Below are 17,525 nucleotides of genomic sequence, written 5' to 3' on the forward strand. Positions count from 1 at the left end.
GCCGGTAGGGGCCTGATAGTGGGATTGAGTGCCTCTGCCTTGGAGTTATCCAGAATTTCCTCTCCTCTTCTGAATCCTGCCGCAAAGTTTCCATGAGGAAGTTGCGTGAGGACAAGTTGAGCTGGGCTTTGTTGTTTCCCAATCAAACCAATCACCCATATCCACTACTCAGGCCATTGTAATGGGTGGTTAGCTGGCTTTGGTAGCCCGTGTATGTATAATGTTCTATCAACAGCATTAATAAAACAGCAAAAACACAAACACAGCAAAAACAGCATTTTCTCAGGAGTGGAGAAAACTTGAAGGACAAAGTCAAAGATTGATCCTGAGTGCAGATTTCCACCCATGTGGAAGTGTGTAAAAAGCATAACGCGAGACTTGGGTGTGAATATTAAAAGGAGGGAATCACTGCCCCTCCATCAAAATTTCTTACAACAGTCCACAGGAAGCACTGTGGACAGTGGTTAAAACTGCTGTCTCACAGCGTCAGGGACCCGAGTTTGATTCCGGCCTTGAGTGACTGTGTGGAGTTTGCACATTCTCCCAATATCTGTGTGCGTTTTCTCCGGGTGCTCCGGTTTCCTCCCACAGTCCAAATATGTGCAGGTCAGGTGGATTGGGCATGATAACGTTGCCCCTTAGTGTCCAGGGATGTACAGGTTAGGAGTATACGGGTGGCGGTGTGGGCCTAGGTAGGATGCGCTTTCAGGGGGTCGGTGTCGACTCGATGGGTCGAATGGCCCCCTTCTGCACTGTACAGATTCTGTGATTCTATTTCAACCCAGTCTATGATCGAAACAATATAAGAACATTGGTACTTTTTCAATAACACAACAATAGCATATTTCTTCCAAATGTTTATTCTGAAAATAGACACAAGGAAAAGGTTTTGAGTTGATATTTTTCTTCACGTACAGTACATTACATCAGAAACTGAATCAATATACTCCGTACCTAAATAGCTTTAAAAATCACAATAAATTTTTTTAAAAATACAATTTGCATAGCCATAAAATGTGAAACATTGTGTGCTTTTAAAATTCAAAATGAGTTAAAAGGACATAAATGGCCTTTCAATGCTTAAGGAATCATAAGTAGAGATCAACAAGTTCGTTTGACCTTAGATAAGATGTGTGAAGTGATTCATTTTAGTGCAAAGGATAAAGAGGAAATATGGATACAATTCTAAAAGGGTGACCCGGACAGCACAGTAGTTAGCACAGTTGCTTCACATCACCAGGGTCCCAGGTTCGATTCCCGGCTTGGGTCACTGTCTGTGCGGACTCTGCACATTCTCCCCGTGTCTGTGTGGGTTTCTTCCGGGTGCTCAGATTTCCTCCCACAGTCCAAAGATGTGCAGGTTAGGTGGATTGGCCATGCTAAATTGCCCTTCGTGTTCAAAAAGGTTGGGTGGGGTTATTGGGTTATGGGCTTGGGTAGGGTGTTCTTTCCAAAGGTCAGTGCAGACTCGATGGGCCGAATGGTCTCCATCTGCACTGTAAATTCTATGATTTTATATGTGCACAAATCATTGAAGGTGGCAGGACAGGTTGAGAATGTGGTTAATAAGGCCAGTTCTGGGCATCACACTTTATACAGGATGGAAGTCATTGGAGAGGGTGCGGAAAAGATTCATGAGATTTTTCTGAATAAGGGACGCCGGGGATGAGGACAGATTGGAGAAGCTCGGGCTGTTCCCTTCAGAGGAGGAAAAATAGAGAAAGTTGAGAGGAGATTTACTAGAGGTATTGAAAATCATGAGGCGTGTAGATTGAGAGAAACTGTTGTAATTTCCTAAGGGTTGGAAACCAGGCATAGATTTAAGGAGACTGGACAAAGAACCAAATGCAACTTGTAGTTAGGATCTCCAATGCACTGCCTAAGTGTGAAGGCAGATACAACTGTGCTTTCAAAAGACAATTGGATAATTATCTGAAGACAAAGGGTAGGATTTTGCGAACCCCCCCCCCCCCCTCACCACACACTCGCCGCCCCACCTCTGGGCGGTGTTTTCCTGAAATGGAGGTGGCTTGCCATTGGCCGCCGGTGGGGTCTTCCAGTCTCGTCAATGTCGACAGTGTTTTGTGTTGCTCACTCTCCCGCCATCGGGGATCCCGACACAGGAAATCATCTTCGCTGGGACCGGAAGATCATGCCTAAAAACCTGCATGACTGGAGTGTAACGACGGGAGAGTGGAGATAGTTGATTTATTCTTGTAGAGAGCCAACATGGACAGCAATGTCCTCCTTCTGTGGTGTACTCATTCTATGATTCAAACACTGCCCACACAATTCTGGGTAATAAAACCACAGGGTTTAAAATGAAAGAGTGGGACATGTGGACTGTTTCCTTTAGTAGAGAGTTGAAGATAGGAGAAGCTTTAGATAGAACTTAAACCCATAACTTGCTAACTAGCTGACTTTCAGATGAGAGTGCTACCCTTTGAAGCGAAGCAGACTCCTTAAACTATTAGTAACCATTTTATTGACAGTAGCAGTAAAGAATGGTGTTCAAGCAAAGCTGTAATATTTCTATTACTGGAGTATTCTTTACATGTTCAAATAGCTGCTTTACCTGTTAACTGCTACCTCTGTAGACATGAGGCCATTGTTCCAATTTTTCACTCAATAGTGTTGAAGGCTTACAATTGGGTGCAGTAGAGAACATTTGTCTTTCTGGGCAACCATCCACTGCCAATATTAAGAAATGGGTAACCAATATATAATTGCTACCAGGTACCTCAAAGTAGTTGTGTGAACAGGTCCTCCCCATTCAAAACACAGAGTGAGAAATGGGAAGATAGCATGGATGTTTTCTTTTATATCACCTTTCACATCTGTAGAACGTCCCAAAACTACTGCACAGCTAATGAGATACCTTTGGATTGCAATCACTGTTATGTAGGAAAACATGACGGCCATGTTGTAAACAGCAATTGGTATCTGTTTATAAAGGTTTTTAATGGCATTGGTTCAGGGATAAATATACCACTGCACAAAAATCATGTGAGTTGCCTAATCTCAACGATCAAACCACAAGTGAAGCTGGTGTAGAAATAGGAGAACTCTGACCACAACCTTTCAATCCCAATATGGGAGTGGTGCCAGGATACCTCTGTTTAAACAGAGGAAGAGGAATAAACTTGGTCGCTACACGCCAGTCAGTCTAACGTCGGCGGTGGGAAAACAACTAGAGAAATTTGTCAAGGACAAAGTTAATTTGTCTTGCAGAAACATGGATTAATAAGAGACAGCCAGGACAGATATGTTAAAGAAAAGCGTGCGTTTGACTAAGCTGATTTGAGTTATTTGACTAAGTTTGCTCGGTGAAAGCAGATGTCATATGTACAGATTTGAAAATGTTTTTGATAAGATGTCACATTATGTACCTATTCAAAAAATAGGTACAATGAGACATTAAAAGGATGGTGGTAACTTGGGTGTATAATTGGGTCAGGAATTGGAGGCAGAATAATCAGGAACAAATGGTTTCCTGAGTAGAAAGCAGTTGGTAGCAGGGTCCCTTCTGCTAGGGATGACCTGAAAAAGGGGTGGTAGCCTATTCCCTGGGATCTTCAAAAGATAACTGAACATGTATTTGAAACAAACTAATTTGTCGGGCTATGGAAAAGTAGTGGAGGTCAGGAATAAATTAAGCAGTGCTCTTTCAAATAGCTGGCACAAGCTGGATGTCCCCATCTGCACTGTACAGTACTATGGTACATCTTTACAGAAAGCACCACCGCCTCCATGTGCCAGTGTTCCTAAGTCACACTTCAACTCTAATCTTCACAAACTCAATAATAACCCATCACATTTTCCAAAGTACTTTTCTTCATTTGTACACATTTAACCCAGAGCTGATTCTAGGCCTGAGGATTAATACGATCGGCAAAGATTGTCACGATTCACCTGCACAGCCGTCACACCGAAGCTACTGATCAAGAAAATGGTCAGCCAACTTCCGGTGGCGGGCATGGAGTTAATGGTCGCACATTCAGCAGCTCTCGCCCTTGGTGTTTTTTTAAAATGGTATTTAAGCCGGATTTTTCAAGAAATTTCTCAACATAAGTTGATTGAAAGGAGAGGAAAAGGAGGTGACCCTCAATTTATGGAATTGTGTCCAAATAAGAATCAAAAAAGAAGAAACCAAAAGATGAGTGAAAGTAAGGCTCAGAGGCCATCGCACACAATGGTAGATGGAGCAATGGGTCGTGTACCTGGATGAAAAGTTCGCCCGACATCGCAAGGAGTATGCAGAAGACATAACCCAGACGATAGTCTCGATTAAGGAGGTGGTTGACGAGGTGGAGGACAAAATGACGACCCAGGGACAGGAGATTCTAAAGGTGCAGGATCAGGCGGCTGAACGAGAGGAGGAGTCCACTGCGATGGCTTTTGAAATTAGCATAGTACAGGGCAGCCAGAAATGACTGCCAGATAAAGTAGCAGAGTTGGAAAACTGGTCTCGCAAGCAAAATATCGGAATCATCGGGCTGCCAGAGGGAAAGGAGGGATCAGATGCGGAAGCGTATATGGGGAAGATGTTGCAGGAGATTGTCGGGGCCGATGTGTTTGACAAGCCGCTGGAGGTGGACTGGGCACGTAGGGTGCTCATACGTAAGCCACAGGGCCGTGAGCCCCCGAGGGCCATGGTGGTGAAGCTACATTGATTCCTCGACAACGAGTGTATCATGAAGTGAGCCAGGCAGACAAAATGGTACATGTGGAAAGAGTCAGAGATCGGGGTGTACCAAGACTGGGGACCAGAACTCGCAAAGAGAGCAAGTTTCAACAAAGTTAAGGCGGCCCTGTTTGCGAAAGACATTACATTTGGACTGCTATATCCGGCGCATCTTTGGGTGACCCACGAGAACCGGGATCTCCGGAAGAGGTACCTACTTTTATGAAAGACAATGGGCGGTATTCTCCGCTCCCGATAAAAATCGGGATGGCTGTCGTGAAATCGGCCAAGCTTCACGACGGCCTCGGGGCCCGCTCCCCGCACCTAATTCACCCCCACCCGGGGGGCTAGGAGCGGGCCCCTGTCGTTCCTGGCAGCGACCTCGTCACGCCGGAAATGACGCGGAAACGGCGCTTTTCTGATGTCATCCGCGCATGCGCGGGTTGCCGGTTCCAACCCACGCATGCGCGGATGACATCAGCGCACAGACGGCACAAACCCACGCATGCGCGGTGCCGTCTTTCTCCTCCGCCGCCCGGCAAGACGTGGCGGCTTGATCTTGCCGGGTGGCGGAGGGGAAAGAGTGCGCCCATTTTGGACGCAGGCCCGACGATCGGTGGGCACCGATCGCTGGCCTGTCCCCTCCCGAGCACAGTCGTGGTGCTCCCGTCCAAATTGGGCCCCTAGATGCCCCAAACAGGCATCTGGCGCCTGTTTCACGAATGCAGCGACCAGGTGTGGTTGCTGCCGTGGTGAAACAGGCGTGAAGGGCGGGCCGCTCGACCCATCGGGCTCTGAGAATCGCTGTTCGCCGTTAAAAACGGCGAGTGCCGATTTTTCCGAGCGGGGGTGGGGGGAAGAGAATCGCTGGGGGCGCCAGGGGGGCGTAATAAATGTCGGGAGTCCTCCCACGATTCTCCCACGCCACGTGGGAAGCGGAGAATTCCGCCCAATAATTTGGCTTAAGGACTTTTAAATTCTAACTGTGATGGACTGAGTTTGGGGGAAGGGATAAAGTGGGGGTGAGGAGAAAAAAATAGTTCTATGTTTTGTTTTGTCTTGTTTAAAACTGAGTTTTAAACCCAGTTTTTTTTTCTCTTTTTGTGTAATTGATTCTGATTTATTGCTTTATGTACTGGATTACAGAGGAAAAAACTTTTAAATTGTGATGGGGGGGTTTTCTTTTCTGTAAGAAAGATGGTTGATTCTTGCATGCATGCATAATTTTGCTTAAGCTGCTTGAAGCTTCTTCTATTGTGTTTGACTCTGTTTGAAGGTGATGGGACTGATAGGAATCGGTTAAAGGGGAAGGGATAGAATCTGGCAATCTGGTTTTAAGGACTTTTAAATTGAAACTGTGGTGGACTGAGTTTGGGGGAAGGGATCAAGTGGGGGGAGGAGCGAAAAATGGTTCGATGTTTTGTTTTCTCTTTAAAATTTCAGTCTTTTTAATTCTGTGAGTTAAGTCACGATGTTCGGGAAGAAAAGGATTTTTTTCTCTCTTCTTGAGTAATTTGATTTTGATTTATTTCTTTATGTACTGGATTACAGAAGAAGAGACTTTTAAGTTGCGATGGGGGGGGGGGTTCTTTTCTGTAAGAAATGTGGTTGATTCTTGCATGCGTAATTTTGCTTAAGCTGCCTGAAGCTTCTTCTACTGTGTTTGATTCTGTTTGAAGGTGATGGGACTGATAAGAATCGGTTGAAGGGGGAGGGGTTGGCCTCATTGCCTGCGCATTGGGGGATGGTTTGTTTGCTTTTTGGGATTGTTGTTACTCTGCTGAGTGCTTGTGTTATTTTTAGATGTGGTAGAATCTGGCAGATGGCAGGTTTTTTGACGCCAGAGGTTGGGAGATGCTGAGCTAGTTGGATAGCTAGTTCACGGGAGCAAAGTGGGGGGAGAGTTGAGGAAAGACGAAGTAGGGGGAGGGTTGGCGGGAGGGTAAGGGACAGTTAGGAGACTGGAGATGGAGATCAGGTGGCGGTCGCCGCTGAAGGAGCTGATAAAATGAGGTGCGGAACACAGGCTAGGAGCTGGCCGAGGAAAGGTCATGGCTGATTGACAGAGATGGGGGGCAAGAGCAGACTGATTACGTGAAATGTTTGTGGACTGAACAGGCTGGTTAAGATAGCTTGTGTGTTCGCCCACCGGAGACAGTTAAAAGCCGATGTGGCCATGTTACAGGAGACACACTTGAAGCTGGGAGACCAAATTAGATTAAAGAAAGGATGGTTCGGGCAAGTGTGTCATTCAGGACTGGACTTTAAAACAAGGGGGGGTGGCTATCCTAATTAACAAAAGGGTGACATTCGAGTTCGCTCTAAGAGCATCAATACAGGGATTTGCCCGGAGTTGGCAGCCGTTCATCGATTTCTTTAACAAAAACTGAACATCAGCAGTAAGGGGGAAAGAGAAAAAGGGGGGGGGGGGGGGAGGAAAACAGGAGGCATGGTAATGTTAAATAAGGACAGGGAGCTCAGTATACGGGTAATTGGGGATAGGGCGAGAGAAGTGGGGTATGTGGTTTACTCTTTGTTGGTATTTCAGAGGGTATTTTGTGCGTTGACCCGCGCGGTTGTTTTAGAAATGTCAACATGTTAAATTGGGAAAATTACAAATGCTTCAATAAAATATTTTCTAAAAAAAAGGAAAGCATCAGTCGGGGACTTAGTGACACCAACAGACCAGTGGGACAGAAACCAAACCAAATCATCACCATTTGCAGGATTACCAACTGCAGCGAAAGGGAATGAAAATCTCTCTCTCTATTTTAGCTTTTCTTTGCTGTAATAACTGTTTGAAACGTGCCACAGTCCCTGAGTTTAAGTAGGGAAGATCAGCCTCCAAAGAATGAAATCAAAAGCCCTCCAAAAATATGCGTGGCTGTGGTTATAAAAGAAATGGTCCCACATCTGTGAGGTTGGACCCAGACAGAAGTCAAAATTGGGGTCCAGTTTACAGGTACAGGGCTGGAAATTCGAGCTAGCAATCTGCAAATTCTCAATGGACAATCCAAGCTATTGAAAGGGGCCTGCACACTGAGGTAATGTCACACAAATATTGGACAAATATTAATACTATCAGGGACAGGGAGTTGGACAGGGTCAGAGGCTGAGCATAAACATTGGGATTGAGAGGTTGGGAGAGATTAGGATCGGTGAGGGTACTGCAGAGGAGCAAGATCCAGCAGTGGATAAAAGCAAATTATTGCAGATGCTGGAATCTGAAATGAAAGAGAAAATGCTGGAAGATCCAGAAGTGACACAGTCTCTTTGAACGTGAGGCTGGGATCACTCCTGCTCCACCCAGTGATGCAGCGGGTGGCACAATGGTTAGCACTGCTGCCTCACAGCACCAGGGAACCCGGTTTAATTCTGGCCATGGATGACTGTGTGGAGTTTGGATATTCTCTTGTCGACCTGGGCTTCCTCCGGGTGCTCAGGTTTACTTCCACAGTCCAAAGATATGCAGGATAGGTGGATTCGCCACACTAAATTGCCCCTTAGTATCCAAAGATGTGTAGGTTAGGTGGATTGGCCATGATTAATGCGTGAGGTTACAAGGCTAGGGTGGGGGAGTGGGCCTAGGTAGGGTGCTCTTTCGGAGGATCGGTGCAGACTCGATGGGGTTGAATGGCCTCCTTCTGCACTGTAGAGATTCAATGGTATCTTTAAAGACTGCCTGTTAGGCTGCATGGAGGCTAATTTTCCCTGTCCAGCTCCAACTTTACTTGAACATTCAAGGACCCAACGCAATTCTTTTGTGACTACCCCAAGATGGGGTGATGACATAATTACACTTGTAAAATTTTAGAGTTTCCTGCCTGCCATAATGAAAGATGAGGAAGCCATTCAGTGCTAGAACACGGTTACTGCATGGTTTATTGTCTAGCCCAAGGTGCCCATAAATAAGACCTGCTGATGTAAAATAAGAACATGCTGTAACACATTTTGTTTTTCCATCAGTTTCCCTCCTCCTTCCCGATAAAAATTTGGGATACTCAGTTGCATCCATAGTGAACAATTCAGCAAATTAAGTGATAACGGTGCAGCAATATGGGTATCATGCAGAAATGGAGAGAATAAAATGATTGAAACCTGGTTTGGATACATACCTCTGAAGCTAGAAGCACCAGGCTGCGTATTGGAAATAGAGGCTGAAAGGAATGTTTTCAAGTCGAAAAGGCACATGTCCGAACTTTGGAAACAGAACGAGTTTCTGATATGGGTGGTTCAGTCTCTGTTATCTGTAGCACAGGAAGTCCTTTAGCTGCTGTGGAATGGGTAGCTTGGATATGGTAACAGGCTGAGAATGACCCAAATATCTTCCAATGCACAGGCGACATAACTGTTTCAAGGAGGGTGGTCCTAAAAAGGTGGTCAGAGGGAAGTATTTGCTTTGATTAAGTCAACATGCTGAAATGTATATATTCTTAGGACAAGTCATGGCAACAAAATATCAGCTTAAGAAAATGTTACGAGTATCAGTAACATGGTTAGAACAGCTAAAAACTTATTTAATTGCGAGTTCATTACAGTTGATAATATTCTGCATCTGGCTATCTGTATTCCCTCAACATGCATCCTCAAAAAAATCCAACATGGCACCGGAGCATGGTGACTCTCTGCGAGCTCTCTCAACCAGATCCTTTTCTTTTATTTCTTATCACTGTTCTGACCTACTAAAACTCTTTTCCACCTCATACATAATTATTAATAATGCTCTTTTCTTGTTTGGCCCTTGTTCCATACTGTAGCCAATCACGATTTGTAGATGGACCATTTGTCAATGTACTCTGTCGGTTATTCTTTTGTCTAGTATGTATATACTGTATACGTTCCCTTGGCTGCAGAAAAATACTTTTCACTGTACTTCAGTACATGTGACAATAAATATCAATCAATCAATCCTGTGAGTTCTTATTCCAATGGAAATCATGTTTCATAGAACACACTTTACTCAGTGACCCTTCACCAACTATAACAGCTTGATTTCTTGCCGGGTCGGGGTAGCTCCTCCCGGCTGGGGTCACAGTCTGTGCGGAGTCTGCATGTCTCCCCGTGTCTGTGTGGGTTTCCTCCGGGTGCTCCGATTTCCTTCCACAAGTCCCAAAAGACATGCTTGTTAGGTGAATTTGACATCCTAAATTCTCCCTCCGTGAACCCGAACAGGTGCCATAGTGTGGCGACTCGGGGTTTTTCACAATAACTTCATTGCAGTGTTAATGTAAGCCTACTTGTGACAATAGTAATGATTATTATTATTAGCTCACCACTGGACACTGGACCAGGTGTAACTCATTGTCGGATTGGGGATCAGGTGTAACTCACTGCTGGACATTGGATCAGGCGCAACTCACTGCCGGACACTGGATCAGGTGTAACTTATTGTTGGACACTGGATCAGGTGTAACTCACTGCCGGGCACTGGATCAGCTGTAACTCACTGCTGGACACTGGATCAGGTGTAACTCACTGCCGGACACTGGATCAGGTGTAACTCATTGTTGGACACTGGATCAGGTGTAACTCACTGCCGGACACTGGATCAGGTATAACTTATTGTCGGACACTGGATCAGGTGTAACTCATTGCCGGGCACTGGATCAGCTGTAACTCACTGCTGGACACTGGATCAGGTGTAACTTATTCTTGGACACTGGATCAGGTGTAACTCACTGCCGGGCACTGGATCAGGTGTAACTCACTGCCGGGCACTGGATCAGCTGTAACACACTGCTGGACACTGGACCAGGTGTAACTCATTGTTGGACACTGGATCAGGTGTAACTCACTGCCGGGAACTGGATCAGGTGTAACTTATTGTCGGACACTGGATCAGCTGTAACTCACTGCTGGACACTGGATCAGGTGTAACTCATTGTCGGACACTGGATCAGGTGTAACTCACTGCCGGACACTGGATCAGCTGTAACTCACTGCCGGGCACTGGATCAGGTGTAACTCACTGCCGGGCACTGGATCAGGTGTAACTCACTGCCGGACACTGGAACAGGTGTAACTCACTGCCGGACACTGGATCAGGTGTAACTTATTGTCGGACACTGGATCAGGTGTAACTCACTGCTGGACACTGGATCAGGTGTAACTCATTGTCGGACACTGGATCAGGTGTAACTCACTGCCGGACACTGGATCAGGTGTAACTCACTGCCGGACACTGGAACAGGTGTAACTCACTGCCGGACACTGGATCAGGTGTAACTTATTGTCAGACACTGGATCAGGTGTAACTCACTGCTGGATACTGGATCAGGTGTAACTCACTGCCGGACACTGGATCAGGTGTAACTCACTGCTGGACACTGGACCAGGTGTAACTCATTGTCGGATTGGGGATCAGGTGTAACTCACTGCCGGACACTGGATCAGGTGTAACTCACTGCCGGGATCTGGATCAGGTGTAACATATTGTCGGACACTGGATCAGGTGTAACTCACTGCCGGGATCTGGATCAGGTGTAACTTATTGTCGGACACTGGATCAAGTGTAACTCACTGCCGGGCACTGGATCAGGTGTAACTTATTGTCGGAAACTGGATCAGCTGTAACTCACTGCCGGGCACTGGATCAGGTGTAACTCACTGCCGGACACTGGAACAGGTGTAACTCACTGCCGGACACTGGATCAGGTGTAACTTATTGTCGGAAACTGGATCAGCTGTAACTCACTGCCGGGCACTGGATCAGGTGTAACTCACTGCCGGACACTGGAACAGGTGTAACTCACTGCCGGGAACTGGATCAGGTGTAACTTATTGTCGGAAACTGGATCAGCTGTAACTCACTGCCGGGCACTGGATCAGGTGTAACTCACTGCCGGACACTGGAACAGGTGTAACTCACTGCCGGACACTGGATCAGGTGTAACTTATTGTCGGACACTGGATCAGGTGTAACTCACTGCCGGACACTGGATCAGCTGTAACTTATTGTCGGACACTGGATCAGGTGTAACTCACTGCCGGACACTGGATCAGGTGTAACTCACTGCTGGACACTGGATCAGGTGTAACTCACTGCTTGTCACTGGATCAGGTGTAACTCATTGCTGGACACTGGATCAGGTGTAATGCACTGCTGGACACTGGATCAGGTGTAATGCACTGCTGGACACTGGATCAGGTGAAACGCACTGCTGGACACTGGATCAGGAGTAACATACTGCTGGACACTGGATCAGGTGTATCTCACCACTGGACACTGGATCAGCTGTAACTCACTGCTGGACACTGGATCAGGTGGAACTCACCACTGGACACTGGATCAGGTGTAACTCACTGCCAGACACTGGATCAGGTATAACCCACTGCTGAACACTGGATCAGGTGTAACTGACTGTCGGACACTGGATCAGCTGTAACTCACTGCTGAACACTGGATCAGGTGAAACGCAATGCTGGACACTGGATAAGGTGTAACTCACCTCTGAACACTGGATCAGGTGTAACGCACTGCTGGATGAATAATGCAGAGGTCACCAAACTTGGTAAGAATGTTTTCTTTACAGCAGTGAATTGAAAGATGATTGATTGTAGCTTTGAGAACATAAGAAATAGTTTCTGAAATATGTCACTTGCGATATGATATATATGCATCATTCAATGGGCCATTTCTTAAACTGCTGCCAATTGCTAAGCACCTCATCAGGTTGTGATGAATGACCCCATGATTCTGTTCATAGAACAGAACTGCAGGGCGGAACTTTCCCAGAATTTGGCAGAGTCAGTGGCTTGTGGGAAACGCCGTGTTTGCTTGCCAGCAGCGGTGGCGAGTTTTCATGCTGTACTTGTAGACCTTCTGGAAAAAATTAATTCTCCGTGTATTTCAAGCCTTCCCGGTGGCAGGTGGTTTCTGATTTGTCCACCCTGCCCGCCATCAACTGAGTGCTTCAATTAAAGGGGCACTCCATTTAAACCCAGCTGCTTCTTCGTGGTCCAAGGCAGAGGATGGCTGAAAAGAGGTCTTCCCTTACACTCCTTGAAAACCAAGTCAACACCGTACGAGCGGCGGCTGCCATGGAGACCTTCATCCAAGACCTCAGTTCTGCACTGCTTCAGGATCTGCACTCCATGGCGCAGGCACTTGTGGGCATCCACAAATGCCAACGCCAGAGGATGGTGGGGTTTCTCGAGCTCACTCCAGGTGCTCCTCTATCCAAAAGGAAGAAGCCAGGGGCCCTCAAGACACCCATAGGGAAGAGAAGTTTTTGCACAGCTCAAGACCATTCAACAAGGTGACTCCAGCTCATCCGAATCCCGTCTTCCTGTGACCGCTTCAACTCCAGCTCCACAGGCTGAGGACGGTGGCACTGTCACATAACAGCATCTTGAAAAAAGACTGGGGCCCTCCAAGTCGTGGCCCTCCAGCGGATACCTACTAAGGTCATCACAACAGGGCACGGCAGGCTATCTCCACCTCCACTGTGGATCCTGGGCATACACCAAGACTAGTGGCAGTGTTAAAGGTTAAGAAAGTCTAGTTGCAGAGTGGGCATAGGCACTCGTACATAGTGTCCACCTCTGTAACTGAACTCTCACTTATTGCACCCTCTCTATGGCTCCTTGTTCTGATCACTTCCTGTAGTATTCCCCACAACTGGAATCTTGTACCATAGAAAGGCTGGGTGCTCAGTCCAGAACTTCCTCCATGTGCTCTCTGCAAGACTGGTAGTGTCCCTTCAGAGAAGTTCAACACATCAATCATGCCTATTTCTCGGAGGGAATGAGGACATCTCCCACAATGTGCAGGGCTACCGTTACTCAACCAGTCACTGCCAAAGGGTTCTCTCTGCACATGTTCCTCGTTCTTTGCCACCATAAAATGTTAGCTTCAGCCTGGTGACACTGAACCTCAAGGGCACAGAGGACCTTAGATTACGAGAGATGAACATTGTAACGTTATGGCCCTGGTCACTGAAAGTAAGTGAGCTGCCTTCAGCCAGACAGGAGTCAGACATACGCAGTGAGTCTTTGAGGATCAATGCATTGTCGCCACTGCAAGTCATCATCATTCTCCTGCAACATGGGGCTATGACTCCCTCCCCGGGACACTACACAAGCCTTATCAGTGAAGGTATGCAGAGTCATGTTCATAGAAGGGACATGAGGATGAACTGATGTGCTCAGTGGTTCACATAATCACCATCCATGAATCGGGTGACTAAGGGTGCATCCTGAGCTCATCTGCACCATCCGGCCATTCCACCACCTCATGGCTGAAAACTTCACCCTCCAGGACCTCCTCTTCATTTTCCAACTTGGCATTCTCCTCATCCAAGGGAATGTGCCGCTCCTCCATCTCCTCCTCGGGCAGTTGCTCTCCCCGTTGAGGTGCCAGATTGTGAAAGGTGCAGCAGACACCCACGAGGCATGCCACCATTTGTGGACTGTATTGCAGGACTCAGTCCAAGCTCACTTTCAACATCCATATGGTCTGCTTCACCAAAGTGTGTGTTGCAGCATGCACTGCATTGTGTCTTTGTCTCAGCTACACTCTACCCTCTGCACAGGCTGCATCAGCCACGTCCTCTGTGGGTATCCTCTGTCCCCTAGATGGGCAGCACGGTAGCACAAGTGGTTAGCACTGTGGCTTCACAGCGTCAGGGTCCCAGGTTTGATTCCCCACTGGGTCACTGTCTATGCGGAGTCTGCACGTTCTTCCCGTGTCTGTGTGGGTTTCCTCCAGGTGCTCTGATTTCCTCCCACAGTCCAAACTCATAGAGGTTAGGTGGATTTGGCATGCTAAAATTGCCCTTAATGTCCAAAAAAGGTTTGGAGGGGTTATTGGGTGACGGGGATATGGTGGAAGTGCAGACTCAATGGGCCGAAGGCCTCCTTCTGCACTGTATGTTCCATGTTCTATGTAGGAGCCACCGCTTTAGCCACTGTGGACCTGCAAACATAGATTATCATAGAATTTACAGTGCAGAAGGAGGCCATTCAGCCCATCGAGTCTGCATAGGCTCTTGGAAAGAGCACCCTACCCAAGGTCAACACCTCCACCCTATCCCCATAACCCAGTAACCCCACCTAACACTAAGGGCAATTTTGGTCACTAAGGGCAATTTAGCATGGCCAGTCCACCTAACCTGCACATCTTTGGACTGTGGGAGGAAACCGGAGCACCCGGAGGAAACCCACGCACACACGGGGAGGATGTGCAGACTCTGCACAGACAATGACCCAAGCCGGAATCGAACCTGGGACCCTGGAGCTGTGAAGCAATTGTGCTATCCACAATGCTACCGTGCTGCCCCTAACATGGTGGGGATCTGAGAGTGGCTCAGGGTCTGTGAATCGTGTACATTCCCTGGGAATCTAGCATTCACCTGGAAGATGCACTTTATGTGGTTGTAGATGAGCTGAACATTTAGGGAGTGGAAGCTCTTGCGGTTCAGGAACTGCACTCCTTGATGTCATTGGAATTGGAAAACCACGTGAGTCCAGTCGATGGCATCCTGCATGTGTGGAAAGCCAGAAATCTGTGCAAAGCCCATGGTTCTTGTGTGCTAGCTAGCCTGACCCTAGTCAAAATGGATGTAGCTGTGTGCCCTTGCAAACAGTACATCTGTCACCTCCTTGCAGCACTTGTGTGTGGAGCCTTGCGAAATGCTGCAAACACTACAGTGGAGCCCTGGAAGGAGGCGTCTGTGTAAAAGTTAAGGGCGCCTGTGGCTTTCAAAGCCATAGGCAGTGGATGTCCTCCAGGTTCCTGTGGTGCCTACTCCTGGAGAAGGTTGTATAAGTGAGCTACCATTTCTCTTGACAGCCAAAGTCTTCGTCAACACTGTTTCTCGTTCATCCGTGGGAAAGTCAACCACAATTTGTACATCTAGCGTCACAGAAGGCCTCTAAGCCACCGTTTTCTGGGGTCCGTCCTCTGCCAGCAGAGCAGTCCCTACCACTCCTTCCTCCTCAAATATTTGTTCCTACCTCTGGAGAGCCAGACATCTCAGTTGACATCTTATCTCCAATCTATGTGCCAGAAAGATGATAGCCAGTTCAGCAGGCTCCATTTCTCCCTCACGCTAATCACTACAAAAGTAAATAGAGAGTTAACGGTTAGCTTTTGCCTTCAAGAGTTTGTCAGTTGCTTACTCACCTTTGCTGTAGCATCTCAATGGCCAGTTACTCAAGTGCTAGCCATCCCACTGAGGACCTGTCAGTCACTCATCAGCTCCCAGAATGGATAAGACCGCACACAGCTAGACTGAGTGGCTACAGCTTTGGCTACCCCACTGTATCCTGAGCTCTCATGTGAGGAGGCCATGCACGCAACCCGGTCAATGGGAGGCCATGCATGCAACCCGGTCAGTGGGTGGGAGGCCATGCACACAACCCGGTCAGTGGGAGGCCATGCACTTAATCCGGTCAATGGGAGGCCATGCATGCAACCCGTTCAATGGGAGGCCATGCATGCAACCCGTTCAATGGGAGGCCATGCATGCAACCCGGTCAATGGGAGGCCATGCATGCAACCCGGTCAATGGGAGGCCATGCACTTAACCCGGTCAATGGGAGGCCATGCACACAACCCGGTCAGTGGGTGGGAGGCCATGCACACAACCCGGTCAGTGGGAGGCCATGCACTTAACCCGTTCAATGGGAGGCCATGCATGCAACCCGTTCAATGGGAGGCCATGCATGCAACCCGTTCAATGGGAGGCCATGCATGCAACCCGGTCAATGGGAGGCCATGCGTGCAACCCGTTCAATGGGAGGCGATGCAGTGGGAGGCCATACACGCAACCCGGTCAATAGGAGGCCATGCACTTCACCCGGTCAGTGGGAGGCCATGCAGGCAACCCGATCAGTGGGAGGCACTTGTCCAAATATATATCCACTCACATTTGATGGGTTGGAGCGCTCTGCTCAGCCAGTGTGCCCTTGCTCACTGTCAAAGTGAATGTATGTGCTTGTCCATTTGGCCAGATGTGCAGGAAAACCATAGCGTCACAGAATTAGGAGGTCAGTGTGCCAAGGGTTAACTGCTGAGCAGCAATCAGTGGAGCTCACAAACACATCAGTGGTATGTTAGTGTGTATGATTGGCGTAGCTGTCAGACTGCAGGAATACTAATTGAATTGTAGCTGAATGACCTCAGTTGCAAAGGAATGTTCATTGCTAACGTGGCTCACCAATGGACTTTACTTGGTCAGTAATGAACTCACAGGCAACCACACCACCCCCCCCTCAACATATGAATGGACCCTTTCTGTCATGACTGGCCACCCATTTAGCACAATAGTCCAGGCTTCCCTTTCCAGTATCAGGGTTCTCCAAGAAGGAAGAGGTTCAGCAGCAGAAGAAGACAGCTTCAGGAAGGATCATTTAAACCTTGGCAATCTTCCCCTTCTGATACTGGGTCCTCCTCCCTCTGGCACCGAGGCCTTTGCCTGGTTCCATTGCCCTTGCAGCCGCTTTCCCTTCAGCTCCTGTGCCCCCAACATCCTTTCCTGGTGCACTGAACATGTCTGCTGTCCATGACTCTGCTGCTACACCCCCCCCCCCCCTCCTCTGCCGCCACCCACTTTGCCTATTCACACCCCTCATCTCTTCACCGGTTCACCCTCATCAACTCGCGTCCTTCGCTGGTTCACCTCCCTCACTTCTTTGCAGGTTCGTCCCCTTCATCCCTTTGGCAGTTCACTCCCAGAATCTCCCTCCCTAAAAGGTTTACCTCCCTCATCTCATGTCCATTCATCAATGCACCCATTTCGTCCCTCACCCGTTCACCAGTTCACCACCCCACACTCCCCCTCACCCCTCGTACATTTTACTTTAGAATTGAACAAGTGTAGACGTATTCATCGATAAA

At 47.9% G+C, this 17,525-nt stretch overlaps 1 protein-coding gene across 7 annotated transcripts in view; it reads right to left on the minus strand.

The window, feature by feature from the left end:
* Positions 1–1,988: 1,988 nt before the first annotated feature.
* The window catches only part of LOC119969291 (ankyrin repeat and SOCS box protein 9-like), a 131,894-nt gene continuing 116,357 nt past the window's right edge, over positions 1,989–17,525 (minus strand). For 6 of the 7 annotated variants that reach the window (XM_038802713.1, XM_038802710.1, XM_038802714.1 and 3 more), the window contains exon 8: positions 8,541–9,052. In XM_038802713.1, coding sequence (XP_038658641.1) covers positions 8,928–9,052 — 125 coding nt within the window. In that variant the 3' untranslated portion in view covers positions 8,541–8,927. Of the gene's footprint in view, positions 2,295–8,540; positions 9,053–17,525 lie in introns of those variants that run through there. The other variant, XR_005461326.1, reaches the window with a different exon arrangement.

This window comes from Scyliorhinus canicula, chromosome 7, assembly GCF_902713615.1.
Source record: "Scyliorhinus canicula chromosome 7, sScyCan1.1, whole genome shotgun sequence".
NCBI classification, from domain to species: Eukaryota; Metazoa; Chordata; class Chondrichthyes; order Carcharhiniformes; family Scyliorhinidae; genus Scyliorhinus; species Scyliorhinus canicula.